At 59.4% G+C, this 27,902-nt stretch overlaps 2 protein-coding genes across 14 annotated transcripts in view; one reads left to right on the top strand and one right to left on the bottom strand.

The window, feature by feature from the left end:
• SLC38A8 (solute carrier family 38 member 8) overlaps window positions 1-1,611 on the top strand; it is a 31,590-nt gene extending 29,979 nt beyond the window's left edge. For 9 of the 10 annotated variants that reach the window (XM_045076360.1, XM_045076361.1, XM_045076366.1 and 6 more), the window contains 2 exons: window positions 621-736; window positions 1,217-1,611. The gene's annotated coding sequence lies outside the window, so the exon portion shown is untranslated. The remainder of the gene's footprint in view (window positions 1-620; window positions 737-1,216) is intronic. The other variant, XM_045076362.1, reaches the window with a different exon arrangement.
• Window positions 36-27,731, bottom strand: NECAB2 (N-terminal EF-hand calcium binding protein 2). 4 transcript variants are annotated; one of them, XM_045076368.1, is made up of 14 exons: window positions 27,497-27,731; window positions 25,044-25,068; window positions 21,037-21,145; window positions 19,209-19,234; window positions 18,965-19,062; window positions 7,815-7,951; window positions 5,599-5,723; window positions 5,382-5,461; window positions 2,807-2,860; window positions 2,112-2,224; window positions 1,529-1,552; window positions 1,275-1,352; window positions 649-740; window positions 36-474 (listed from the first exon to the last, which is right to left on the bottom strand). In XM_045076368.1, the coding sequence occupies exons 1-14, from the start codon at window positions 27,728-27,730 to the stop codon at window positions 446-448; spliced, it is 1,224 nt and encodes a 407-aa protein (XP_044932303.1). In that variant the 5' UTR covers window position 27,731; the 3' UTR covers window positions 36-445. The 4 variants fall into 4 exon arrangements, with proteins under 4 accessions (XP_044932303.1, XP_044932305.1, XP_044932302.1 ...); XM_045076370.1 differs by lacking the exon at window positions 1,529-1,552; XM_045076367.1 differs by lacking the exon at window positions 36-474 and having other exon boundaries at window positions 498-740.
• Window positions 27,732-27,902: the final 171 nt, after the last annotated feature.

The raw sequence follows: 27,902 nt of genomic DNA, 5'->3' as shown, positions 1-27,902 counted from the left end.
AGAAAATTCGAAAGAAAACCAGCACACCACCGTTCCCAACCAGTGTTTATTGGTGCCGGACTGCCAAGCGGGCACTGCCTACGGGGGCGCTCCAGTCCGGCGCGGCGGGGCCCAGGCCGAGTGGGGCACTACAGGGGCGCAGCTCCTACCTGGGCAGGGTGTCCCCCAGGCCCATGAGGCTGGGGGTGGCGGGGAGGGGTCATGCGTGGCCGCTGGGCCGGGCTGGGGGAGGTGCTGGTCCCAGGACACCTCCCTGTGCCTGCTGTTTCCCAGTGGCGGCAGCCGCTAAGGGAGGGCGGGGGATTGGGGAAGGGGCTGCTCCTTCACAGCAAACAGGGAGGATACATTCTTGTCTGAAGTACAGTGAAAAGACAGCGGATGTACCAAAGTTGCTAGAAAAGAGTGGGCAGAGGGGCAGGCGGATCCAAAGGCCTCAGGGACGTGGTCAGTCGCGGCCCACAGTACACCAGGCAGCTGTGAGGCGGGACAAAGCAGGGGGTTGGGAAGGGCAGCCCCTTCGCCCTGTCCCGGAGGGAGGCGGGGAAGCACCTCCCGCCTCCAGGCCCGGACCCCTCGCAGGGGCTGGACCAACTCTCACACCCTTGGGCTCCCGCTTCTAGGACCCCCTGCACACCCACTTCCGTCTACCTGGCACCAGGATCCTGGAGAGGACCTCAGGCTGACTCAGCGTGTCCACCTTGACGTGCCGGAACGCCTTGCACACGGGGCTCTGCAGGTGCCTGCGGGACGGGGACAGGGGTGCTGTGGGTGCTGGGGGGCCTCCAGCCCAGGAGTGGGGCCGCAGGTCTCTAATCCTGGCTCTGCGGGGTTCGGGGACTTTCCTCCTCCTCAGCCACACTAGGCACTTAAAGAAATGAAGGCCCAGCCTCAGGGCCGCTGAATGCTGTGGCCTTGGAGCAGGGAGGGGCAGGCTGGGCTCCCGCCTCCCGAGGAGCCTTCTGAACCGGCTGAGCCACCCAGGTGCCCACCGGGCGTTCTTAACCAGAGAACTTGCTGGGGTTTGAGTCCCTGGAGCCTCAGTTCTCAGATGGCAACAGACTTCATCTCGGCTTCCAGGCTGGCCAAGGACCGGGGTTCAGAGCCCAGCTGGTTAGGGCCGTTAGGGCCTCAGTCGGCCCAGTAAAGCCAGCACCCTGTGGCCGATGCCCCACGGACGGTGCTCATCACGCCCCTGCCCTCCGTGCTCTCTCTCCAGGGCGCTCCGGGAAGGGGTGCGGAGGGTGAGGGTCGGCCTGGGCCCGCGGCCCGCTTACCGCCTCCACTCCTCCTCCGTCTCCCAGAACTCGTAGACCACGAAGGTGAAGCCGTCAGCCAGCCTCACGGCCGCGATGCTAAAAGAGAAGCACCAGTTAGGGGCTGTCCGACCGTCCCCCTCAAAGCAGGGCCCCGCCCCGAGACTGGCAGGAGTGGGGAGGGCCCCCAGCAGCTGCTCTCCTGACTGTTCGGTTCAGGGGGTCCCTCCGCCCCCACCACAGGGCCCCGCCTTTCAGAGGCCAAGGATACTCACCAAATGAATGACAAAGCGATGATGCTTTAAAAGGGTTTTTATTCATTTAAAAATCTTTAAAAATAAAAGCATCTTCCTCTGGCCACGCTCTCCTCTGGTTTCACTTCCTCCTTAAAACACTCTTGTGAGTTGGAATGGGCCCAGCGGTGGCTGGGGGAAGGCCTGCGCGGGGTCCGGGCCCGCCAGGCCCCCTTCCTCCCCTTCAGTAGGGCAGACTGTACCTGGGGCCGGGGGTGGAGGCAGGGGTTGCCTCCCCCAGTGTGGCTGGCCCGGCGGGGAGGGGGCGAGGTGCGCAGATTCCGCCCTCTCCAGCCCCATCCTGACCTGGCTCCCTTCTCAGCTGCGCTCTGGCCTGCCGCTTTCTCCCCGCTCCGCAGAACAGAACCCCAAGCATCGCCCAGTAAGCCCCGCGCATCCCTCCACCATCCCCTGTAGCAACCCCAGGGACCACGACGGAGCGGAAGCCCGGGAGCCGGAGTCACGGCCACTGTATGAGGTGGGGCAAAGCCGGAACCCCAGGGACCTCCCTGGGGCACTGTCTGACCTCGGGGGAGCCCGGCCCTCCAGCCCCAGCCCCACTCACTGGAAGCAGCTCCCGGCCCCGGCAGTGCCGCGGAGGTACTGGCGCAGGGAGTCCACGAACTCACTCAGCTGTTCGGGGCACACGGCCATCTCCTGCCGGACCAGCTGCAGGTGCTGGGGGCCATGGAGAGGGGTGAGGGTGGGCGCCCGTGGGCCGGCTGTGTCCCTCGGCCCCTCTGTCCTCCCGGGACCCCTCCTGCCCCCAGGGCACAGCCCAAGACCTGGCCTCCCCAGACCCTCCCACAGAGAGCTCAGACAACTCGCTCTGCCAACATAAAACCAGAGAAACCTCACAGGTACACACGCGCCCTTCGCGCTTATACGGGCTACTGGGAGCGAGGACTGGAGAGCCCTAAGCTGACAGCAGCCCCGCCAATGCAGGACGCCCGAGAAGGGTGTTCCCAGAGGCTCTAGGGACGCCGGGAGCCGCCTGCAAGGCGCTCTGGTCCCAGAGGCAACATCCCCAGGCACAGCACAACTGTCCTGGCGTCACTGCGATGATCACTTTGCTCTGAGCCAAACTGTTTCTGAACGAAAAAACACCCCTGGGAGGGCTGGGGGACCAGCAGCTGGGGCTGCATCTCCCCTGGTGGTGGTGCCGGGGCGGGGGTGTCAGACACGGAGCTGCCGGCATCGAGGCCGGGCTCCCGCAGGGACGGGGCTGCAGGAGAGGGGCAGGAAGGGACCGGGCCTCACCATGTTGGTGCCTTCTTCATCTGAGAGGCGCTGCTGAAGATCAAACCAAACGGTCTGAAACCAAAACATACAAAGATGTGTTGGAGACAAAGGCCACCTCCCCTAAGGAGGCCTCCAGGACTACCACAATGAAAGCCATCAAAGAGCTCCAGCCTCCCCACCCCATGGGTCCAGGGACTCTGGAGTCCCCAGGTGGCTAGATGGAGCTCGGTCCATACACAGCGCTGGCTCTGAGGGGAGCTGGGAAGCCAGGCTGGGCGACGGACTGCAGAGCGGCCGAGAGCCCTTTTGGCCTTGGCATGTGGGAGCACTGGGAGGCACAGAGGGCGACCAGATCTACCCAGGGGGCATTCTGCCAGCAGGGGAGGGTCCTCTGGGGACATGCAGCCATGGGGGCTTGAGACTTGACTCCGGGATGCTGGGTTTTTGCCACAGCTGCTGGCAAAGCCCTGAGGTTCCCCATCAACATACCAATCACCCCGAGTCCTAACCCCCGGTGCCTCGTGAATCCAACGCTCTCCATGGGCTGGTCTATTACCCTGGCCTCCCCCAGGCCTTGAACTAGATGCTTTACAAACACATCTTGCTGAACCGTCCAGACTGAGGAAGACACTGCCCCCGCCCCCACGAGCCCCAAGAGAGCAGGAACCGCGTGCACACAGCTCACGACCCTGTGCCGGGGTCTAGAACACAACCCGACGGATGCTCAGGCTGTTTCTGAGCTGAGAACCCTGGCTCCGAAGGCCACGAAACCTGCGTGACTGGAGGAGACTGGGTTCGAAGCCAGGGTCTCTCACCTCCCCACCCACAGATTCCTGGTTCTTCTCCAACTTGTGCACCCCACGAAGGCCACCTCTGCGCCTGCTCCCGACCATCCTCCACGGGACAGCCCGTGTCTCCCGCACAGTCACGGACACGGGGTCCTTCCTCTCGTGTGGAGGACACACAACTGTGAGACATATCTGCTACTCAGGAGAACAGCCAGTGGTGGTCGGGCCTGTGATCTGTGCGGTCACTACCTCAGATTCTCCAGGATGTCCCCTAGCGCCTGTGCCCCAAATGGCCTCATTTCTGCAGCGGGTCCTGCAGAAGGTGCGGACTTCTCAGAAACGCGGGGCTGCAAGGAGCTTTGCAGGTGCCCGAGGTGTGCCTGGCCCCTCACCTTAACACCGAGGCGGGCTCCTGGGGGCGGGGGGTGCGGGGGCACCACGTCTGCCCCAACCCCTCCAGCACCCCATCAGTCCCACCCAGGCAGAGCAGCCAGGCTTAGGCGGGCACGCAGAGGGCGGGGCCCCCTGGCGACCCCGGATTGGCTCCCGCCGGCGGCCTGGACCAATCAGGGGCCGGCAGGAGGGGCCCCGCCCCATCTCCAGGACACCCAGGTGCTCCGAGGTCTCCAGCCAGCTGGTTGTTAAGGCGACCGGGCGCTAAAAATAAGCTTCAAACAACCTCCCTCCGGAGGCGCCGCCGAGTTGTTATGGCAACCAGGCCTCGGGGTCCTGCCGAGCCGTTCCCACGGCGCCCACTCGGCAGGCTTTCCGGGGAGGGGGATCCCACCTCGGCCCCCGGCAGGTGGACGGCCGCCTCCGCCCCCAGGCTCCCCTGCGGCCGGTCCCGCGGATCCCTCCTCACCCCCAAACCCAGGAAAGTACTTTTTTGCCCTTTTGCCAAAGATGTGAAAAATCCAGAGACTTCGGAGACACGTACAATGGCTGTAACCACTGAGCTCGCAGGGAGCGGCTGCCCGGGGTCCCCCAAGCAAACACATGCGTCTAGGTTTTGGTGTCAGAACATCCAGTAACGAGGGCCAGCAACCGCTGAGTAGATGCTCACCGCGGCAGGCTCCGGGGGAGGCGCTCGGGGGAGGCTAAGACCTCATTTTCTTTCATCCTCACAACAAGGCTGGGGGTGGACTACTCTGAATGCTTCTGAGTCTGGGGCTCATAGAGGGTATGTCACTGGCCCAGGGTCACACAGCTGCTAAGTGGCCGCAGGGGACATCAGCCCCGCCCACAGCCTCACATCAGACTTGCAGGCTCCAAGCTCTGCCTGCGGTACTGGGGACGGCCCCTGTGGGTTGTGCTGTGAGGACCTACTGAGTGGTGAAATGTTCTCGGAAGACAGGATTCTGTAGAGACTCCGCCGTTTTTTTTAATTACCCGTGGACGTACTGAACCATATTTGAAAGAGGCCATGAATGCATCTGGTCATTGGAATGCTTCTAATCGTCTCTGGGACGTTGCTGTTCCGCACCTACTGCCTTTTGCCATCACCTGCCCAGGCCAGGCCCACCTTCCAGCAAAGCCACAGGAAGCCTTGTTGCCTGGCCATCCAGGCCACTGCTGACTCCTTCCTGCTCCCTGAGATGCCCCTCCCAGCTGCCCCCAGCCCTGTGACAGCTCCCCCTCCCCCCTGGCACCTCTCCTCGGGCCGGTACACGGGACACATTTCCCCTAGTCTTGTTCTCCGTTCCCCCATTCCCCCTTGGCCCAAGGTCCGGGGCTCCCGTCAGACTCTAGACCTGACCCTACACTCACTGGGTGCAGGGGCGAGGGTGACGGCAGGGTGGGCTTACCTTACTCTCCAGCCGTCCTATCAGCTCTGCCAAGCGGCTAATCTGGGCTTCCAGGCCCTCCTCCTTGGGGTCTGCAGAGACTAAGGAAACGAAACAGAGATGCTGATTGTGGGAAGTGTGAGGCGCTCTCAGCCCTCCCAGTCCCATCTGGAGGCCCAGGCTGTATCCGGGCCACCGCCGGTGTCACCCCCACCCTCCCAGGGCGCCACTCTCTCACCAGATGGGAGACTCTTCCCTTGTTCTGCAGCCCCCAGCTTGGCGCTGGGGGCGTGGGGGGGCGCGGCGCTTCCGGACCAGGTCTCCACCACGCCGTGGCTGGCTTTGCTGTGGTTCTGTCTGCAGCTGGAGTGGAGGAAACACACCGATGACGGAGGCGGCAGGACCCTGGCCACTTGGACAAACACTAAGCACCCGTTGTGAGCAGAAATGCGCACAGGTGACCCGATGGGGTCCCATTCCCGTGGGACTGCCATAATGGCCTTGGTTTCCTGAGCAGTAAAGGAGGCCCACGGACAGGTGCCTTCTGCAAGACCACACAGCTGGCAGGCATTCTAGGATGACCCAGCCCTGGGTCTGTGCCCAGGGGAGTCGGGGTCCATTCCAGGGCTGACGCTGAGCCAGGCTCTCACCCCACAGCAGAAGTGACAGCTTCTTCTCCCGGCTTCACTGGGGTCGGGCGGAGGGAACCTGGGTCTATACCAGCTCGACAGGCCCCCTCTCTGAAAACGGGAGCCCTAAGAGAGAGTCTGGAGAGGGCACAGACCAGCACAGAAAAATCGGTGCTCCTGCCCTCAGCCAGGCCCCATGTCCTGTCCCTGTCCACCGCCCAATGCACAATGGTGCACACAGGCATAGAGCCCTGGCACACCCTGATGGGCACACGCAGCTCATCATCAGTGTCACCAGCTCATCAACAGTGTCTGGCCCAGGAGTGAGGGCTCAGAAGTGGCCAAACACCCAAGTGCAAAGAGATGCCGGGACACTCCCCCACACCCGCAAATACACCGAGATCCACACACACACCCCGCAACACGGCCAACGTGCCCTGTCCCGGGCCTCCTCCTGCCTTGGGACATTCCAGACTTTGTCTCCCATGTTCCCTGATCCCGAGAGTTCCGCAAGCTGCGCCCCCCATAACGCAGGGCCACCCCAAGTCTTCCGGGAGGGGAAAGGTGGGCGGAGTCTTTGAGGTGTCCATCCTGATGCTCCACAAACCAGCAGCAAATCCAACGTGGCTGTCACACCACAAATGGGCACCAGGGGAGTCCCATAGGGGCCCTGGGCTTGGAACGGGTAGCTGGCACCTGCGCAGGGGAGCCGAAGGGGACCTGCTGCCTGGGGGCAAATTAGCGGAGATTCGGGGCGGTTCAAGGCAGGGGAGTGCACGTGGAGATGTGCCTCCCCGTCGCAAACAGATCCCTCTGCCACCAAAGTCCCAAAGGAAGATCCCAGCATGGGGCTGGTGACACAAGACGGGACATGCACAGAGCAGGGAATCAGCCCCCGACAGCACCCACCAACACCTGTCCTACCGCGAAAGACAACACACAGCTTTGAATCCAGATGCTGACCCAAAAATGAAAGGAAGCTCCATGTCAGCCTCCAGAGCTCTGGGGACCAGCCCTCTAGTCACAGGGCTGAGCGCGGACGGAGGCAGAGTGGTGGGCTCAGCAACCCTGGACTCCGATCCAGCAGGCACGGGTGGGGGCCATGGGTGGGGGCCATGGGTGGGGGCCACGAGCGGGGGCCGGGCACCGGCACTTGACATTTTCCAGGTGCTGTGCCCATGGGTGCCCAGAGCACGCACATTTGGGGAACAGCGTCCCTGAGCAACTCTTGCAATCCTGTCCGGCTGGGACGTGCAAACGCAGCCTGAAATCACTGCACTTCTCTTCCCTTCTGGGGTTTGGGGCTGCTACTCTTTTTTTAAGGCCTCTGAGACCCCCAGACGGAGGGGAGGGCAGGCCTGAGGCTTCCCTGCATCACAGGAGACTGGTTTTCTAGCTACGTCACTGACGGCTCACGGAAGCTTCTCCAGTGATGGCAACCACGTAGCTTCCAGGTTTCAAAAACGAGGCAAATCATAGAACGGTCCTAGGGAACAACCTAAGTGAGAGGTACAGGGACGTGGCGCACCGGTCAGGCTCTCGGAAACGGTCTTACCTCCGCGGGCATGTGCGTCCCAACGCGCACGGGTCCCGCACGCAAACCCCGTGCTCTGCGCGGACAGCGCCTCATTCCACGCTCCTGTCGCTGACGAGGCAAGGATCGAATCGCCCCCACTTTCCAGATGGGGGAATAGGAGCACAGAGAGGTGCAGCCCCTTGCCCAAGGCCCCCCCCCCCCAGCCCCCAAGCACACACGTGGCCCCAGCAAGCAGCAGATGCCGTGGGCGACGCAGCCCCCGGGGACCCAGGGGGGCCCGGGACACACCGGATCTGGCTGGTCTGCTCCTCGATGGCCTCCACGGCGCTCTCCACAGAGCTGAGCAGCGACTGGATCTGATTGGCCGTCTCCTTCAGAAGGAAGCGCGTCACAAACTGGTCCACGTTGCTCCCGCCCTCGTACACCTGTGGAGGGAAGGGGCACAGATGCGAGAGGGGTTGGGGAGGGAACTTAGGGGTGGGGTCTGGCACAGAGCCGGGGGGGGGGCCTGGGGTTGGCGTCTGCCTCGCAGGAGGAAAGGGGGACCCCAGGGCCACCCGCGTCTGGGGGACAGCAGAGCTCCTGCGTCAGGACACAGGCTATGGATCTGGAGACGAGGTCGGAGCCCTGGCTGCACCGTGGACTGGCTCCTCCCCTCTGGGACGGTGACAGGCGTCACCCTAGCATCTATCTCCCCAGGTCATCTGGAGGACTGAACGGCGACACGGATATCAAATGCTCAGGGTGGTGCCTGTCCCAAAGCAAGTGCTCAGTGACCAGCAGCTGCTGTGATCAGGACGAAGCTGACGCTGGTAACACGGATGATGGCGGGGACAATGCGGGTGGCGACGGTGAAGACGGGTGTTGGTGGCGGCGACGGTGACGAAGATGGCAGTGACAATGACGGTGATGGGGACGGTGATGGTGGTGACGGTGGTGGTGACGGTGGTGGTGGTGACGGTGGTGGTGATAAGAGCACGAGGACAGCGTCGTGAAGGTGACGCTGGTGAGGGCTGGGGACGAGTGTGCTCCCTGGCGGTGGCGTTCCTGATGCCCTTGCGACAGGGAAGAATAATGCCCGGAGAACACACACCCCCTCCCCCTCCCTCCTCCGAGGACGATTCCTCGGGCTCCCGGGCCCCCGTGTGCTCCTCCGAGACACGGAAGACGACTCCAGAGCGACCAGAGCGGTTCAACAGGCCCCCCTCAAGGAAAGGTGGGAGACGCCATCCCAGCAGGAGCGGGCAGCAGGGGGCGCGGGCGGGGGAGGGGGAGCCGGAGGGGCCGGAGACTCCGAGGCCACGAGGGGAGCACAGTGAGGAGAGGAGGAGGAGGGTTTCCACAGACTTCGCTCTGTGGCGGGAGACGCAGTCGCGCCTTCTGTCAAGAGCCGGCCGCAAAGACATTTCTCAAGGCTCCGGGATCCAGAGGAGAGCCCCGTGGCTTCAGAGGCCTGACGGTGGGACTGAGAAGGTTCTGGCTCAGCCGGGCCGCTCAAGGATGATAAGGGATCAAAGGGCACCGTGTTGGGGACGCGGGTCCCCGAACGCCGAAGCCGTGGCCTCTCCCGCCTCCGCAGCCAGCTGCCCGCGCCGTGGAACTCTGCCCAGTCCCCGCAAGGCCAGGGTGGACAGGGCTCCCAAGGACAGCAAATCAAGCCATCTGTCACTCTGACTGCAAATTAATTAGCAATGAGAGCACAGGGGAAGCATGGCTAGAGACAGAGAGGGAAACGGAGGCAGGCGTGGGGAGTGGGCGGGGGCGGGGGCGGGCACACGCAGGGAGGTGTGTGGAGGGGGCTGGCCTGTGCCAACCCCGGCGACGGCGACGAGCCCTGCCAGAGAAGGACTCTGCGGCAGAAGGTAGATAAGGCTCTGGTCCCCTAAAGCGTTTCGGTGACTGATTACCCTCCCCTGCGTCGGCCGAAAGCGCTCTCAATCCAGGGATCAGCGGGGCCCCGGATGAATGAACAGCCAAGAAGATATAATGGGGTAAGAACTTATGTGCAAAGACAGAAAACCCGCTAGAAACCATCAGGCAGAAAAATGAGCTGCAGCAAGTGAGTGAGAAGCACCTAGACCTGTGGCTGAGGTTGCAAAGACCCAGGAGTGGAAGTGGCTAGCTGAACTCCAGAAAGACCAGTTATCTTCCCAAGGGGTGAAAATGCCGCCTTTACAGATCTCTCCTCCATCACCAACGCCTCAGCCAAGACACCAAATCCACAGATTCCAGAAGGAAAGGATCAGATCTGGGAATTCTGTACCAGGCAGACACATGACACAGAAACCGGCATATCTCTGAAGTGAGCGCCGTTCCAGCCTCGGAATTTCCCCTCGAAATACCCAGGGTCGAATCAGAGAAAGAACTCGTGGTCCGGGAAGTCGTGAGAAGTGGCAGCAAGTGATGGTGCCATTAAATTTAAGGTTAGAGAGGCCAGGGAAAAAAAAAGATTCATCATCACTTCATTTTGATCCCCCTGGATTATGTCAATAAAGAGGGTGCAAGTACAATAAAAAATAATCTGAAAACCTAGAACGTCCTTTAATTCCACCAAGAGGTACAGGAAATGTCTTTTATTAGGTAGGTATAAAAGCCGCCAAGGGCACCCACCCAGCGCCTGCTTGCTACGTGGCCAGTGAACAATGAAAGCTACACTGTTTCCCTTCCAAATCCCAGTCAACAGCTCTTAAGAGAGCCGACCTGGAGAGGAAGAACCCGGGAAGCCTAAGAGTCCAACAGCAGGCAGAGCTGACAGAGTGTAACAATAAAAGCAAGTAGAAAGCGGCCTGGGGCGCCTGGGTGGCTCCCTGGGTTGAGCCTCTGCCTTCGGCTCAGGTCATGATCCCAGGGTCCTGGGATCGAGCCCCACATTGGGCTCTGCTTGGCAGGGAGCCTGCTTCCCCCTCTCTCTGCCTGCCTCTCTGCCTGCTTGTGATCTCTGTCTGTCCAATAAATAAATAAAGTCTTTTTTAAAAAATTTAAAAAGAAAGAAAGAAAGGAAGAAAGCACCCTGAGTTCCCTCGTATAAGCACACAGTCCCAGACTTGAAATGAGAGCCACATGGAAGCATTTCTGAACCAAAACAGCAGCAGAAGATGAACGACATCAAGCCTGTGCAAAAAAAAATCCTGCCACCAAATCTGGTCAGATGAACAGGACAAGTCGTGGTGTCACTCGAGGATGGGATTTAGAGGACACGGTATTCCACAGGTTAGAAGGGTCAGGATAAAATGGCAAAATCTAGCAGAGCAAGGGCAGGGCTCTACTGAACCTTCATGCAAAGGGTGAGAAAGTGGCTATTAGCATGGCCGTGGAGGGGCTCTGGGGGGCTCAGTCGGTTGAGCATCTGTGTTCTGCTTAGGGTCACGATCCCAGGGTCCTGGGATGGAGTCCCGCATCGTGCTCCCTGCTCAGCAGGGACCCTGCTCCTCCCTCTGCGTGCTGCTCCCCCTGCTTGTGCGTGCGTTCTCTCTCTCACAAATAAATAAAATCTCAAAAATAAATAAATAAATAGATAGATAAACATGGCAATGGGGTCTCAGAGGGACGCAGCCACTTCCTAAAGCAATTCTGCTTTATACCCAAGCCCTGGACTGCTCATATGCTTTGACCCAGTCATTTCACTTTTGATCACCCATCCTGAAGAAATCCTGCAAAATGTGCATAAATTTTTATGTCCCAAGGTTACAGTATTATTTGTAATAGAAAAACCTGGTAATATTCTAATATGCCCCAAAGAGCAGAACAGTAAGTACATTTAAATATGAATATTTTAAAAGATGCTTCTGGACAGTTTTAATAATGTGGGAAAAGTATTTGCTAAAATATTAGGTGGAAAAAAGGCAAAAAATAAGTTTTTGTGCACAGAACGATATTAAGTATATTGAAGAGTCACAGGGGAACAAAAGAAACTCAGAGGTAATAAGCTAACGTGATTAACAGTGGTGAGGATGGTGTGAGTCAGAAACGATTTGAAATTCTTCTTCATACTTTTCTCTATTTCCTAAATTTTGGACATTAAACCTGTACCATTTATATAATAAAAACATAACAGAAGTCTATATGCATCAAACAACACAGCTAAAAATATAGTAAGGGAACACATTAAAAATACAGAGATTAAATCATTCAGCGGGACAAATTAGCTCATCACGGTCTCAGAGGACAGATAAATTGGACAATAAGAACCAGGAATGGAGGGGTACCTGGGGGGCTCAGTGGGTTAAGCCTCTGCCTTTGGCTCAGGTCATGATCTCAGGATCTTCGGATCGAGCCCCATATAGGGCTCTCTGCTCAGCGGGGAGCCTGCTTCCCCCGCACTCTCTGCCTGCTTCTCTGCCTACTTGTGATCTATCAAATAAATAAAATCTTAAAAAAAAAGAAAAAGAAAAAGAAACAGGAATGGAAAGAGTATTGCCAGGAAAGTGTGAAAGTTCACATTGGACAAGAAAGCTTCTTACTGGGTCTCCGGTCTCGTACCTCTGTGCTAAGTCTTCCTTTGTTTTAGAGTGACTCTTAAAACTGTAGAACGTAGAATAGAATTCTCATCTACAGAAGCACACATGAATTCTGTCTGGCAGAGTGCAAGGGACTGTCACTGTCACTGGGGACAGGGGCCAACTCTGCATTTATTCACAAAGTCATTCCAGAATTCCTGGTCGTTTCTCTACATGGTGTGTGTTCTCTGAATTTTCCTTTGAGCTAGCTGTGACCTCTTACAGGTTCTCACCTTAATGCCCGAGTCCTTTCAATATTCATACTAATGATACAGAAAGTAGGAAGCTAAGACGAGTAACAAAAATAATTCTTAATTTTGATTATTCACAGTCCCTACTTTGAAGTAGTTCAAAATTAAATCATGAGTACTTTTTAATTAAATAGAGACAATACGGTAAATAATATAAAGATTTGGTATGAAAACTGTATATGCGACCCAAGTAATTGTAAATGAGAGATGTGAATTCTGTATTTCTGAGATTAAAATTATTGAAGAAAATTCCTATCTGGAGACAAAATAATAATAATAATAATAAGCCTTATGGCTTTAAGTGATTTTCTCAACTTTGAAACCAAAGCTTAAGGAGTGACTGGTGAGGGGAGGCCTGGGTGGCTCAGCGGTTAAGCGTCTGCCCTTAGCTCAGGTCATGTGCCCCGGATCCTGGGATCGAGTCCAGAGCCCGGCTCCTTGCTCAGCGGGGAGCCTGCTTCTCCCTCTCCCTTTCTCCCTGCTCATTCAGTCTCTGTCACTCTCAAATAAATAAATAATATTTAAAAAAAAAGAAAGGAGGGGCGCCTGGGTGGCTCAGTGGGTTAAACCTCTGCCTTCAGCTCAGGTCATGATCTCAGGGTCCTGGGATCGAGTCCCACATCGGGCTCTCTGCTCAGCGGGGAGCCTGCTTCCTCCTCTCTCTCTCTGCCTGCCTCTCTGCCTACTTGTGATCTCTGTCAAATAAATAAATAAAATCTTTAAAAAAAAAAAAAAAAGGAGTGGCGCGGTGATGTTATTAGCACCTCTAATATAAATAAAAATCTTGGGGTTGGCCAAAACGAGGGACTGCATATGCATTTTTCATTTGTACGAGAGACACGGTTCCCCTCTTTGCAACGAGTCTTAGGAATACACATGTCCTAACACAGAAGGCACAGCCATTTTCCGATTTCCCGTTCTGGAAAGGATGACCCCGTCTTCCACTTGAGCACCCACGAGGTCATTATCAAAACAGCTCAAGCACCGTATCACCTGGAAATCACACGGTGTGAGCGCGGCGGGGAAACCGGGGCTGCTCACTTCCCTCCCCGCACGGTGACCGCACGGGGGAGCCCGGGATGCGCAGGGATGCGCAGGGATGCGGCAGAGGTCCGGGGAGAGTCAGCGAGGAGGTGCCGCCCCACGAGAGAATCCCGAATCCCGAGAATCCCAGCTGCAGGGAAAACACCCAAGGTCAAGGCTTAAGACGTCCAGCGGATTGTCAGAAGAACGGAAGCCCTGCTCTTCCCACGTGGAAAAGAGCAGTGACCACCAGCCTGCGGACGCAGGACGGACCAGAGAAGCCTGGAAACCGTAGCTACAGCAGGAACCGTAGCGGGAAATGGAAAGACATGTGTCGAGGGGCTGGGCATCTGGGGCAAAGCTGGGGGCGCCGGGGGTGGCCCAGAGAGTTGAGAGTCTGGCTCTTGATTTTGGCTCAGGTCGTGATCTCAGGGGTGTGGGATCGGGAAGGAGCCCCAAGTCAGGCTCTGTGCTCCGTGGGGAGTTTGCTGGAGTTTCTCTTTCCTTCTCCCTCTGCCCCTCCCCCACTGGTTGCTCACATGCTCTCTTTCTAAAATAACTAATAAAATGTTTAAAAAAAAAAAAAAGGTAAAACTGGCAAACAGAAGTTTTTAAAACGTAACCCAACAGGACAAACATTAAAATAAGACTAGAGCTACAGAAGCATAGGTGTTGTTGAATTCAATCTCCATCAAGTTCCTGTTTGGGGTCAAAGAAGATTTTAGATTTTTAAAAAAAAAATCATCAACATGATATGATACTTTATGTGGAAAACCCAAAAGATTCCCCTCAAATCTACTAGAACTCATATAGGAATTCAGTAAAGTGTCAGGATATAAAATCAATACACAGAATCAGTTGCATTTCTGTACACCAACAACAAGACAGAAGAAAGAGAAATTAAGCAATTGATCCCATTTACAATTGCACCCAAAACTATGAGATACTTAGGAATAAACCTAACCAAAGATGCAAAGAACCTGTACTCAGAAAACTATAAAGTACTCATGAAAGAAACTGAGGAAGACACAAAGAAATGGAAACATGTTCCATGCTCACGGATTGGAGGAACAAATATTTTGAAAATGTCTCTGCTATCTAAAGCAATCTACACATTTAATGCCATGCCTATCAAAATATCATCAATTTTTTTCAAAGAAATGGAATCAATAACCCTAAAATTTATATGGTACCAGAAAAGACCCAAATAGCCAGAGGAATGTTGAAAAAGAAAGCCAAAGTTGGTGGCATCACAATTCCAGACATCAAGCTCTATTACAAAGCTGTCATCATCAAGACAGTATGGTACTGGCACAAAAATAGACACACAGATCAAAGGAACAGAATAGAGAGCCCAGAAAAGACCCTCAACTCTATGGTCAACTAATCTTCGACAAGGCAGGAAAGGATGTCCAATGGAAAAAAAGTCTCTTCAACAAATGGTGTTGGGAAAATTGGACAGCCACATGCAGAAGAACGGAACTGGACCATTTCCTTATACCACACATAAAAATAGACTCAAAATGGATGAAAGACCTTAATGTGAGACAGGAATCCATCAAAATCCTTGAGGAGAACACAGGCAGCAACCTCTTCGACCTCAGCTGCAGCAACTTCTTCCTAGAAACATCGCCAAAGGCAAGGGAAGCATGGGCGAAAAGAACTATAGGGACTTCATCGAGATTAAAAGCTTCTGCACAGCAAAGGAAACAGTTAACAAAATCAAAAGACAACTGACAGACTGGGAGAAGATATTTGCAAATGACATATCAGATAAAGGGCTAATATCCAAAATCTCTAAAGAACTTCTCAAACTCTGGGGCGCCTGGGTGGCTCAGTGGGTTAAAGCCTCTGCCTTTGGCTCGGGTCATGATCCCAGGGTCCTGGGATTGAGACCCGCATCGGGCTCTCTGCTCAGCGGGGAGCCTGCTTCCCCTTCTCTCTCTGCCTGCCTCTCTGCCTACTTGTGATCTCTGTCTGTCAAGTAAGTAAATAAAATCTTAAAAAAAAAAAAAAAGAGTTAAAAAAAAAAAAAGAACTTCTCAAACTCAACACCCAAAGAACAAATAATCAAGAAATGGGCAGAGGACATGAACAGACATTTCTGCAAAGAAGACATCCAGATGGCCAACAGACATGAAAAGTGCTCCACATCACTCAGCATCAGGGAAATGCAAATCAAAACCACAGTGAGATACCACCTCACACGAGTCAGAATGGCTAAAATTAACAAGTCAGGAAATAGAAGTTGGCAAGGATGTGGAGAAAGGGGAACCCTCCTACACTGTTGGTGGGAATGCAAGCTGGTTTGGCCGCTCTAGAGAACAGCATGGAGGTTCCTCAAGAAGTTGAAAATAGAGCTATCCTATGACCTAGCAATCTCACTACTGGGTATTTACCCTAAAGATACAAACGTAGTGATCCGAAGGGGCACGTGCACCCGAATGTTTACAGCAGCAGTGTCCACAATAGCCAAACTATGGAAAGAACCTAGATGTCCATCAACAGATGAATGGATCAAGAAGATGTGGTATATATACACAAATGGAATACTATGCAGCCATCAAAAGAAACGAAATCTTGCCATTTGCAACGACATGGATGGAACTAGAGGGTATTCTGCTGAGCGAAATAAGTCCATCAGAGAAAGATAATTATCATATGATCTCCCTGATATGAGGAATTTGAGAGGCAGAGTTGGGGGTTTGAGGGATAGGGAGGGAAAAAAAGAAACAAGATGGGACTGGGAGGGAGACAAACCATAAGAGACTCTGAATCGCAGGAAACAAACTGAGGGTTGCTGGGGGTTGGGGAGTGAGGGATGGGGTGACTGGGGACAGCGAGTGCTATGGTGAGTGCTGTGAACTGTGTAAGACTGATGATTCGCAGACCTGTACCCCTGAAGCAAATAATACATTGTATGTTAATAAAAAAACCCATCAACATACTATGCATGGCTGATCGCGAAGCTGAATGTGTCCATGACAGTTTTATTTGAAACGGCACTAAAAGGGACACAAAAAGTCAAATGTTTCACTGGAACCAGGATGACCTCAAAGATCTATGAATATACTCCCCCCTCCCCTCCCCCGAGGGGGACCTTGACCCCAGCTTCCTGGATAAGTTCCTTCTATTTTTGAATAAAAAAAGGATTCCGTGGTGGAGAAGCGGATTCACACACAGCAAGATCTTCCAAACCCACAATTCATCCCCAAATCAATGTCCAGCCGCTATTTCCAAGGGAGACCAAGCGAGAGCTCAGCGCTGCGACAGAGGGTCCGGGCGCCCGACGGGGCTTCTCCCAGGGAGTGAAGGAATGTTCCGCAGAAGACACTCCAAGAATAGAATCCACCCTGCCAAGAGCTGAAGGAGACTCACGCCATCCAAAGGAAATTTAAAAGACTCACTACGACCTCCTAAGACGAAATGTAATGAAGGGAAGGCAAAAAATATATATATATATATATTTTAACAGACTGAAGAGGTTTCTAAAAATAGAGCTGGTATTAATATTGTCATTAGTGGAGAAATACTGGAGAAACACACTTGAAAATCACGAGCTACAAGAGGAAGCCTGACGCGGCGGCTGAATCGGCGGGAAGGAAAGGCAGCAGGACGCACCCCAGAAATCAGAGGGCCGCGCGCCCCAGGAACCGAGAAGCCAAGTGCACCGGGTCCCGGCGTGACTGGGACCCTGCAGCCCCGGAAGCCAGTGGTCCACACGGATCGACACGGACGCAGGGGAAGCATCCCAGAGGACCACGAGCTGCATGGCGATCAGCAAAAATCGGTTCGAAAACCAGTCGGGAAAAGAAATGCCGCTGCTCCTGCCAACACCAGCCGTCAGGGGTCCTGCTGGAAACGCCCAGAAGGCCGCCCCGAGCATCCCGTGCGCCTGGCTTCCCAGACCAGACTCTCGAGAACCGGTCCAAGTCCTACTGGTAGATGCTCGAGTCCTCTCCCTGACGGAGACTGAGGTCCCCCCGGGAGAGTGATGGGCAGACCCAGAAGGACACCCAGAAGGAAGCGAGCCCTTGGGTGACACCTGAGACGGCCTCGCTGGGGGGGCGGCTCCATCCCCGAGGGGTCCCAGGGGGGCGCGTGGGGTGCATCTCCCGGCCCATCAGGCGTGGAGCTGGGAAGCTACCCCTGGTCCGGGCCGGGATCCCAGGGTCTGGGCTCTCTCCACGCTCGCCTGCAAACCCACTGCCCACCCACGACGTTCAGAACGTCCACCCCAAATCCAGGCGACGACAGGCAGCGGCTCCTACACGGTCTTTACGACAGGCTCTGAGACCCAGACTCAGACAGCGGACGGGAGGAAAGGCGCGCGCCGTGGGTACGTGGAGGCTCAGGACCAGGCCCGGCTTTTCTGAGAGCGGAAGGAAGGGATTCTCCGAGAGACGCGGCGCAGTAACCGAGAACCACTGGGAAAAAACGTACAGAATTCGTCTTGCTTCTGTCCGGGCAGACGACAGGAGCCTTCACGCTAGGACAGTCACCTCTGCTCTGTGCCAGGCCCTCTGCTAAGCGGCTGGGAGACCTTACTTCATTCAATCCCCTGAAGGCTGAAGGTGAACACTGCATTCCACAGATGGAGAAACTGAGGCCCACGGGGGGAAGGGACCGGCCCGGGCGTCCTTCAGTCCGGTCTACGTGTGCCTCACCACGTTCCACTCCGCACTCCCTCCCTGCACGCCTCGCTCAGTGCGCTGCACCCCCTTGGGAACAACTGGCCCTCCTGTCACCCCCCAGGTGGGCCCGGAGTCCAGGGCCGTGCTCGGTACCTCCCGCCGGGTCCCTGCCTCAGCAGCCCCCGCACTGAGCCCGCAGCGACGGCCATCTGGCGGACTCTGCAGGGTTCCCTCTTCAGAGCCCGTTTGCAGAGCTACGAGATGGGACTGGTGACCGTATGACCGTGGCCACCCCAGGGCTGGCCAGTGCGGGTCCTCGGCAAGCCCAGGGCACCCCTTCTCTGATGCCTGCCCTTCCAGCAGCCCCCGGCCCAGTGGGGTGCAGACCCCGAGGCTGGGGGACGGGCTGCTTCTGCCCCTGAGCTTCAACAGAGATGGCACGACACCCAGCCCCCAACCCGGTCCCCGCTCCCTGCCTCCTGTCCTCCTTCAGGGCACTCAAGCAGGTGACAGCACTGGGGGCAGAGCTGCTGGAGAGACCACTCTCTGGGACATGCAGGGGTCCCTGCACCGGGCTTGCTCCCAACACTCTGAGCGGTCCTGCCGCCCAGACAGGGTGCTCACACCGGACACTGTGCAAGTCCTCAGCCAAGCGCAGACACAGGCACCTGTGCCTTTCCCTCCCCTGCCGTCCCATAACCCCACTGCAGGAGGGCGCGAGACTTTCGGGTCCCTCTCCCGTCCGAGGGCGCTGGAGGGCTCGGGGAGGCCACAGCTCCCTTTCTAGCACCGCGTGCCCAGACCACGCGCAACTCCAGGAAACGGCCTCACGCTCCACACCAGACACCGCAGCACGGGGCTGTGCACCACGCGCTCCACCCGCCTCCACCAGCGCCCTCGGGAGCCCCCAGGAAAGCCCACCCCAGAGCCAGACCCACCCAGCGCTCAGCATCCCAAGTCCAGGCCCCTTGGCTGAGGATGCTCTGGAGGAAATCCCAGACCCGGAGCCCCAGGAGCCACCCACACCCCATGACCTTCTTGGTGTAGCCCATCGCCTTCAGGACAGAGTGGTTCAAGGTCTCCAAGGAGGCCAAGACGTCCTCATAATCGCCCATGTGGTCCACAAAGTAATCTGAGGGAAGGCAAAGCTGAGGTCAGGGGCAGAGGAGGAGGACCCCACCTCGCGGGGCTCCCCACGCCTCCCACCTGTGCCCTCAGGGCTCCCCCGAGTCCCACCCCACCAGCCCAGGCCTGGTCCCTGCAGAGCTGGGCACCTACCACATAGCTCCTTGGTGTCCACGTGGCTGCAGAGAGAAGGAGGGAGACTCAGGTCAGGCCCGTCCCCGTCCCATCCGCCCTCCCCCTCCGCAGCGTGCACGGCCCCGGCTGCCTGCGGTGCCTCGTCCGTCAGCGCCCACGCAGGCCCCGCGAGCCCTGCTTCACGCATGAGGTCGAGGACGCTTCCCTCCCAAGGACAGAGCAGGGAACTCTACCCCCCCTCCGCCCCCCCGCAACTCTTCTGACCCCACCCCCGCTCGCTTCCCCTCCCCCACTCTGCTGCCCCTGTCAGGAGCATACGGGACACAGACCGCACCGGGCCTCGGCCAGGGGCTGGGAGAAGGGAGGGAATGGGACAGAGACGGGGGGGCCCATAACTAGTATGGGCCTCCCCCAGGGCATGCCTGCCTGCTGGGTCCTGGGGCTCTCCCCTCCGTGTCCCCACCCTCGCCCTGGGGTCCCGCATCCCCATGCCTACAGCGCGGAGAGGGCTATGTCCTTCCTCGGAGGAGACTAAGCCCCAGAATGCCACCCGCGCTGGGGAAAGTGCAGGCAGCAGCCTCCGAATGGAGACACGGTGGTGGGCCGTGCTGGGGGCACAGGCCAAGGGACCCTTTCCAGGCCCCGGTTCCCTCACTGAGAGAGGAGGAACTGCCCTGGCTGGAGAGCTCCTGGCATCCCAGTTCCGTAAGATGCATCTGGGAGAAGGCTCCTACGGCCAAAGAAATCTAGCTTCAAGGCTCTGGAAGCCCTGTCTTGGAGATTCCTCCAATTCACATCCCATATTAAATGTTCTGACAAGTCCTGCAGAGAGGAAGCCTCTTTAACTGTACTCAGCTGAAGATTTCAGCCTAAGCCTCCTTCCCCCATCCAGCCGGCCCAACACAAAAGGCCCCACGACAATGAGTAAACCAGAAGCCACCTACAGACCCCTTTCAAAGCTCCCTGGGGGACTGCAGGAAGTGCTCAGAAACCGCCATCTGTTTGCAGAAACCAAGCCCTTCACGAGGGCTGCAGCAGGAAGCTGTTTCCAGTGGCCTTTCCCAGATAAGGACACCTGCCCACCCTGGTCCCCGGCCTGTGCCTCCCAGGACACTCGCAGCCCCAACCTCTGGTCCAGGTCACCCCGGTGCCAGGTCCCCTGCAGGCACGCCTGGTGGCTGCTCCTTGTGTGGGATACCTCCAGCCTGTCCCAGGGGACCCCGGCTCAGCAAACCTGCTCTTTCCCAGGGAAAGAGTGAGTTGGTGAGGTCAGGTATGAGCAGAATGTACACTTTGCACTTGACTTAGGGATGGGACAGGCCAGAGGTTTTGGCTGGTTCTGAGATGCAAGTTCGGGGGGTTATGACGGGGTTTATGAGGTGGAGAGGAGCTCAAGTCAGAACTACGACTGGTACCTGGTCAGTTTGGTTTAAGACAGGACCAGTGAAGATCAAGGTCACAGAGGTCCCCTTGGGACTGGGGACAAGCACGAGGTGCCTGGGTCAGAACCGGGCTGAGTTAGCAGGAGGTGGAGGTCACTGCCAATGTCCCCTTTTCGTTACCGTGTGGGCACGCTGTAGTGTCGAGGGTCTGTTCCTTCTTAGCCACGTGTGCCCAGGACAGACAAACCGACCAATGTGACGTCCCTGTGCCCACACCCCGGTCACCCCAGCCAGTGGGGGCCACCAGACCTGCCCTGTGGGTCGGCAGGTGCGGGGATGTTTTGGGTCTCCTGCCCCTCCAGGGGAGTGGAACACAGAGACTGACTGCCTCGCCAGGAAGGAAGACGGGTCCCCCCAGACCCACGGGAGGCCGCCCCAGCCCAGCAGCGGGAGGCCTGGCTCACTTGGTGTTGTCAGAGTCAATCGTGTGGAAGAGGCCCTCCAGCTCCTTCTCGTCGAGGACGCCATCTGCAAAGAAGAGCTGGAACTCCTCCAGCGACAGCTTCCCGTCGTCTGCAGGGGAGGGAGGAGAGGGGGGGGGGCCCACTGGTGTCTGAGAGATAAGACAGCCCGAGGCTGACAATCCCTCAATCTCCAGATCAGCTCCCGCCGGAGAACCTCCGCTGCCCAGCGAACAGCCAGATGAACTAGTCAACTCCAGGACCCCGAGATCATGACCCGAGCTAAAATCAAGAGTCAGACGCTTAACCGACAGAACCACCCATGCTCCCATTCCTGTATTGTAAAGGCCCCAGGACGATCTCTCTTTGCTCCCACAAACTCTGCAGGGGCTCAAAGTAGGGCCCAGAAACCAGCTCGGCAGAGGGAGACCCTCGCACCTTGCCTCGGCTTCCCTCCACCTGCCTTCCCTCTGGCCCATCAGGCCTGCGAGCTTCAGGAGACCCGGAGAGAGGCAGCGAGTGCCTGTGCGGGAGGCCGGGCCGGGCCAAGGGCGACTCCCCGCTTCCCTCCTCGTGACAGAAGGAAATGACTTTGTAGCTTTCAAAAACAAGAGCTCCCCCCGAAACAAAGCAGACAAGCCCCGCCCCACCCCCTACACACACACACACACACACACACACACGCACGCAACCATAAAAAGGCCTTCACGCTACCAGCTGTAAACGACGCACGGCCCACGGAGGCTCTTTCCAGTCTGTGAAAAAGAGACTTTCCAAGTTTCCTGAGGCACCAGGAAGGAGGCCCCGTGCAGAACTGTGGCCAACACGCGGGCCACTGGGTCTTCACGAGACTCCCATTTTCCAGAGCGGTAAACCGAGACCCAGAGCCGCTAAGGGATCCACAGCTGGAGCTAGAGCCTCAGCCAACTGGCCCCCAAGTCCATGCCGCCCCCCAGGCCAGGGGCAGAGTCTCCTGGTGAGAGCCCCCGTCCCCCAAGGGCAAGGCCAGGTCTGCACTGCGGGGGAGGGGAAGCGGGCGGGGATTGACCACTCAAGGCTGCGCGGGTGCGGCCTCGGGGGTGTGGGGGGCGTCTCCCTGCCTCCCCTCCTTCCGCCTGTCCAGGCTCCTCCGTGCCCGCTGCACTCGGCGGGCAGGCAGGGAGGCCCCCCCCCCCGCCTCCCGGGCACAGACCCCTCGGCTGACATTTACCTTGAATGTGCTGCCATAGCCCTAATGAGCCCAGCTCCACTAATGAGGGAAGGAACAGCTCCTGGCTCCTTCCCCGGGGCCTCTGTACCAGCAGAGGAGAGGGCCTGGCACCCCCCTCCCAGCAAGGACACTGCGCCGGCCGCGGGCAGGTGTCTTTGCTAACGAGCATGAGCTCAGCCTCGTCACCGTGACCTTCCAAATGCCAGGCCTCTGGCTGTGTCCATGTCCCTGGGGAGGAACGCAGTCGGGCGCTGCTGGACACCCCCGCCACCCTCCCAGGCTTCGTGCCGGGCTGCGGGCAGACCCCTGACCCTCAGCCTCCGCGCAGGAGCCACGATCGCTCTGTCTCAACAAAGAAGCGTCCCCCCGGGGGCCACCAGCACGGCTGGCCCCGAGCCCCTGGCCCTGGGGTTCCGGACGCTTCTCCCGCGAGACCATAACCCACCCTGCACCTCTGGGCATCGCTCCTGCGGGTGCCCGGGGCAGGGCCAGCACCCATCTGTGCGTCCGTCTGCGGCTCTGGCCGCCCCTGCGGGTTCATCCCGGCCCCCCCGCCCCCGGACGTGCTCTCAGTCCCCGCTGCCCTCGCTGCGACCCAGCCCGGGATCGGCAGTCCCGCCCCTGCGTGCTCTGGGCCGTGCTTTGGGCATCGCTAAAAAGAGGGTGATGCTTCTCATCCCAGCAGAAGCGCACTGAAGCCCCGATGAGGTCGAGGAACAGGGGGTGCTGGGTGGCTGCCGGAAGCCCCCCGGGCCGTGAGCTCTCGGGGTAGCGTGGGTAGGAACCAAACACCTGTTGGCAAACCACAGCGTCCACGCCCACGGGTGGCGTTGGAATCACGGTTCCCCATGGCCTGGGCACCCAGACCCGGCAACAGTCCCACCAGGGCCCTCTGAGGGCAGTCCCGGTGTCATCAGGCCCACTTACAGATGGGGAAACTGAGGCCCCAAGCATTTGGTGACCAGCCTGAGGTCACAAGAGCCAAGACTCTGACAGAGAAGGGACTCCACCTCCTCACAGGCCCCGAAGCTCCTCTGGGACCGACATCAAGCCGGTGACGACCCCTCAGTACAGAGACCGGGAAGACCTGAGGCCCCCGGAGGGGGATGAGCTCGGCCTCCATGGGGGCCACGGAGTGATGTCGAGGGACCCCACTGCTGTGCTCACGGGGCGGAAACATGGTCTCCCACGGGGCAACAGGAGACTAGGAGGAGACCCCACATGGGCCCGTAGGGAGACTGGCGTGCCGAACCCCCACCAGGCAGGTGCACACACACACGGGTCCGCGCACACTTGGATGTGTCCAGGGAAGGCCACGCAGAGCCACGGCCGCCCGCAGGGAGACCGGCAGCCAGACTCCTGCTGTGCCCCACAGCTGTGCAGAGCCGCACTCGGCAGGAAACAGACCCGTGACCTCAAAGCCTACAGACCTTTGCAAAGACGGACTGTGTGCCCACGGCAGGGACAAGCCCACATTCCTACTAGCCAGGGACTCATAATGGGCGAAGGTGACCACGTGGCCCCAGGCCACGGCACAATGAAGACGCCAGAGAGACACCTGCATCCAGGTCTGGGATCGAGCCCCTCGACCCCCGCTGAACCTCGAAGGCCGTCTGCGCCCAGGTGCCGCAAGCGCTTCTGGAGGTCACTGCAGGGCCCCCGCAGCCCTATCCATCCCCCCTGCTCCAAATGGAACTGCTGCCGGGAGTCCCGTGTCCCAGAGGCCTGGGAGGGATCATCATCACGCCAAGGGGCAGGGGATGGAGACCCCTGGGCCCTGGCTTCTAGTCCGGGCCTGTGCAAGGCCCTCCCCCAAGGCCTCTCAATCCACCCCAACACCGTGGAGGGGATGGGTCAGGGAGGGAGGGGGTGCGGGGCCCCGGGCCAGAGCGGCCACCTGCAATTCCAGCCCCCGCGGGCCAGGCGCTGGGGCCCGAGGACCCCCTGCTCCCCACCCTTCACACATCTCCCCCTGCGCCTTCCCAACAGCCAAGGCTGCAGGCGAGTTAAGAGCAACCGATGAGCCCACTTTAGAGATGGGGAAGCTGAGGTCTGCGGAGGGACGATGGGTTCCCTAAAGCCACGGAGCGTGACGCTGGCCCTGGGAATAAGGGCGCAGGTGTTTATGTGAAGTTGTGCTGCTCCTGGTTGCAGCTGTGAGGCTCAGGTGTCCCTTGGGAAACCTGGTCCTTTTTGGGGCCTCCACCTCCCTCCTATACTGGAAAGACCTTCTAAGAAGCGAGGAGGAGTGCAATGTCCCATCCACGGGCCCCGGCAGCGTGCCCCTCACATCGCTGGGGAGGACACCTGACATGGGGAAAAGTCCTGGGGTCGCAGCACAAGCTGGCCTGTCTTCATGAGGCTGGGTGACCCTGAGCAAGTCACTAACCTCTCTGGGTGGCGAGGAAGACATGGGCCAGGGCCTGGAGTGAGGCTGGGGGCCCCCTTAAAGGGTGGTCGCTGGGCACCCCCTCCCTGGGCTGCTCTGGTCCCTTCCAGCGGTCTGAGGGCTGAGGTTCCCCCAAGCACCTACAATACGCAGAACACCCGGGCACCACAGATGCCAACTCCCCGAATCCCTGTGGCACCCCTACTAAGTACGAACCACGGGAATCCCACTGTACACAGGGAACTGAGGCCCGGGCAGAACTGGGTTGTGGCCTTCTGACTTCAGCATCCTGTACTTTGAACCTTTAGGTGCAAGGCTGTTCATGCCCCCACCCGTGGTCCCTCTCCCTGAAGCATCAGGACAGAAAGAGCCAGGGCCTCATTCAGGGGACAGTCTGGGAGGGAAACTCACCGTTTTTGTCCGCCCGGCGGAAAATCTGCAGGGAAGAGAAGTACAGTCAGCCGGGGCCCCAGAGGGGCAGACGCCCTCCAGTGGCTTCTGACTCATCCCGGGATCCCACTCCCCGGCGAGTGGGGGGGGGGGGGGGCTGGGAAGCAGAGCAGCCCCTCCCCCAGGAGAAGACCCAGCTGGGATCAGGGCGGGAGGGACGCTCCAGGCAGAGCCCTCCCAGCCGCCCGCGAGGAAGCAGCGCCCACTCTCCTTCTGGGCCGCCAGCCTGCCCACGGCCACACTGGCAGCCATGCGCGCACACGTGCACACACAGGCTCACACCCAGCCACACGCTTGCGGGTGTGCCTCCGGAGAGGGCGGTCCACGCGGCCGCACCCACCGAGCTATGCGCAGTCCCACACTCGGCATCCGTGGTCCTGGGGACGCAGCCGCTGCGCCCCTCCCGGAACCCTGTCAGTTAGGCCCCAAGAGAGATGTCCGCTAAGGAAACCTCGAGGACCAGCTGGGGGCTGGCACTGGATTGTTTTCCAGGTGGGGGAGTGGGTGGAAGCAGGGCCACCCAGAGCTCGGCACCCCAGCTGCAAATGCGAGGTTGTGGCTGCAGGGGGAGGGGCGGGGGGAGCTGACAGCCACCCACCCCTCTAAGCGTGAGCCAAGACCTGGTATTTGCCGGACGAGGTGAGCCGTGCTGGTAAGAAGGAGCAGGGGGAGGCATCACCGCCTCTGACCATCCATCCGACCTCTGGTTCTGGCCCTGGGGCCAAGGACAGATGTCACCCCCCCCCCCAAGCACCTGAGACTGTGACACACTGAAGCCGCAGCTCAGGAAGGCTTCTCAGACATCACTCCCTTCCCTCAGCTGAAACCCTGCTCTGGGGTACCTGGGCAGGAGCCCCCGTGCCTGGGGCGGGAGCGGGGGGGGGGGGGGCAAGGACCAGAGCCCTGCCCCTACTCAGAACAGCAAAGTTGCCCTGAGGCCAGGGTCCCACCCCCAGCGGCCCAGGATGGCCACGACAACCAAGCAACAGAAGCAGACCACGTGATGGGGCTCCAGGACTCCGCTCCCCACCCCCACGCACCACTCCGTCTCCCAGATGAAGAAATGGAGGCTCAGAGCCCACACACGCCAGCATGACGAGGACCCCGGAGCCCGCTGCCTGTACACTTAGGAACGGGAAGAATCTGGACAGGGCTTTCCCCTGAACTACGCTGGGGTCTGGAGAAAGGGTGGCTACGCAAGTGTGTGTGTGTGTGTGTGTGTGTGTGTGTGCTTGTGCAAGCATGCGCGTGTCCGCAGGCAACCACAAGCACCCACAGGACAGCTCCCCCTGCCCTGCCCAGCCCCCTCTGCACAGAGCCAACTGTGGGTTCCAGGAGAGAAGAAGGGAAGGGGAGAGGAGCTCCGCGCCCCCCAAGGATCCCACACACAGACACAACTCTCCCCCCAGACCCACCGGGTACAGGGCCCTCAGGGCACAGGCACAACCTGCCGCTGGGCTGTTAGGAGGTGGGGGCGGTGCCGCGAACCAAGCCCCCTGCGCCTCTCCCTGGCTCTACAGAGCAGGTCTCCCACGCGGCCCCCCAGCAGTCCCTCCTGCAGGATCTTCCTCCCACTCCTGGGGAGCGGGTGGGAGGGGGAGGTGGGCTTCCCAGGGGTGGGTGCTGCGGATCAGGGAGGGGATGGGGGGAGGTCTGAGTCGAGGGTATGGAAGGAATGGAGAGAGGGAGCTCCTAGTGGAGGTGGGGGCTGGGGGGAGCCCAGAGGGGTCCGGGCTCAGAGCAGATGGGGGTGGCCCCAGCTCTCCTGAAGGAGAGAAGACACAGGTGGGGAGGGGGCTTCACAGAGCGCCGGTGCCCGGGATGCAAAGGGGCTTTGGGGATGAGAAAACCCGGGCTCCTGGTCTACGACCGGGATGAGAGAAGGGGCACCGGAGCCTGGAAGGGGCGGGTGGGGGGGTTCCGAAAAGTACGGATTCAGGCAGGCATCGGGATGGAGAGGAGGGGGCCGGAGGCGGCAGGGGCTCGCGTCCCGACAGGGATGAGGTACAGGCTGAGGTACAGGGCTGGGAAAGGGTAAGGATTTAGCCAGCACAAGAGTAGGGGGGCGGTGGCCGGGTCCAAGGACTCCGGGTCCCGGCTCCAGCTCCGAGAAGGTGGGGATCCCGAGAAATGGACGGAGGGGGTGGGAAGAGCAGGACCGTCGTGGTCCGGGGAGGAGGCTAGACTGCGATGGAGACCGTCCGGAACTCGGAGGGGCTGGGGTCGCGCTCTTGGGACGCGGAGGGGCCGGGTGCGGGTCCCGCTCCGGGCCGCCGAGGGGAAAAGGGCCGGGGGTCCCCCGCCCGGGGAGGAGGGGGCCTCGCGGGTCCCGGCGGGGGCGCAGGAGGGCGGCGTCGGGAGCGCCCGGGGGTGGGGGGAGGGGGGGGCTGGGGTCCCGGCCGGCGCGTACTCACGTCCAGGATGACGGCGGTGCCCCCGCGCGGCGAGCAGGGCCCCGGGCCCGGGCCGGGGTCCGCAGCGGGGGCGTCGGGGGCGTCGGGGGCGTCGGGGACCAGCGGCGCCCGGGGCTCGCCCATCCTGGCGCCCACCCAGCGCAGCAGCCCGCCTAGCGCCCGGCCCTGCGGCGGCGGCTCCCGGAGCAGCCTGTGCGCGCCGGCCCTGCACAGGCGCGCCGCCCGCTCGCACATCGCGCCGCGCCCGCCGCCGCCGCCGCCCGGAAGCCCGCCGACCCCCGCCCGGCCCGCGGCCCGCCCCCGTGCGACCCCTCCCCGCCGCCGCCGCCGCCCGCGCCGCCCCGCCCTCCCTCCCTCTGCCCCGCGGCCGCGGCCACCGCGGGGACGGGCCGGCGCCGGGGGACCG

Source organism: Mustela putorius, unplaced genomic scaffold (assembly GCF_011764305.1).
Source record: "Mustela putorius furo isolate JIRA1106 unplaced genomic scaffold, ASM1176430v1.1 tig00000174_pilon_pilon_pilon, whole genome shotgun sequence".
NCBI classification, from domain to species: Eukaryota; Metazoa; Chordata; class Mammalia; order Carnivora; family Mustelidae; genus Mustela; species Mustela putorius.
The sequence above is the reverse complement of the archived record's forward strand: the minus strand, read 5'-3'. Positions and strand labels throughout refer to the sequence as shown.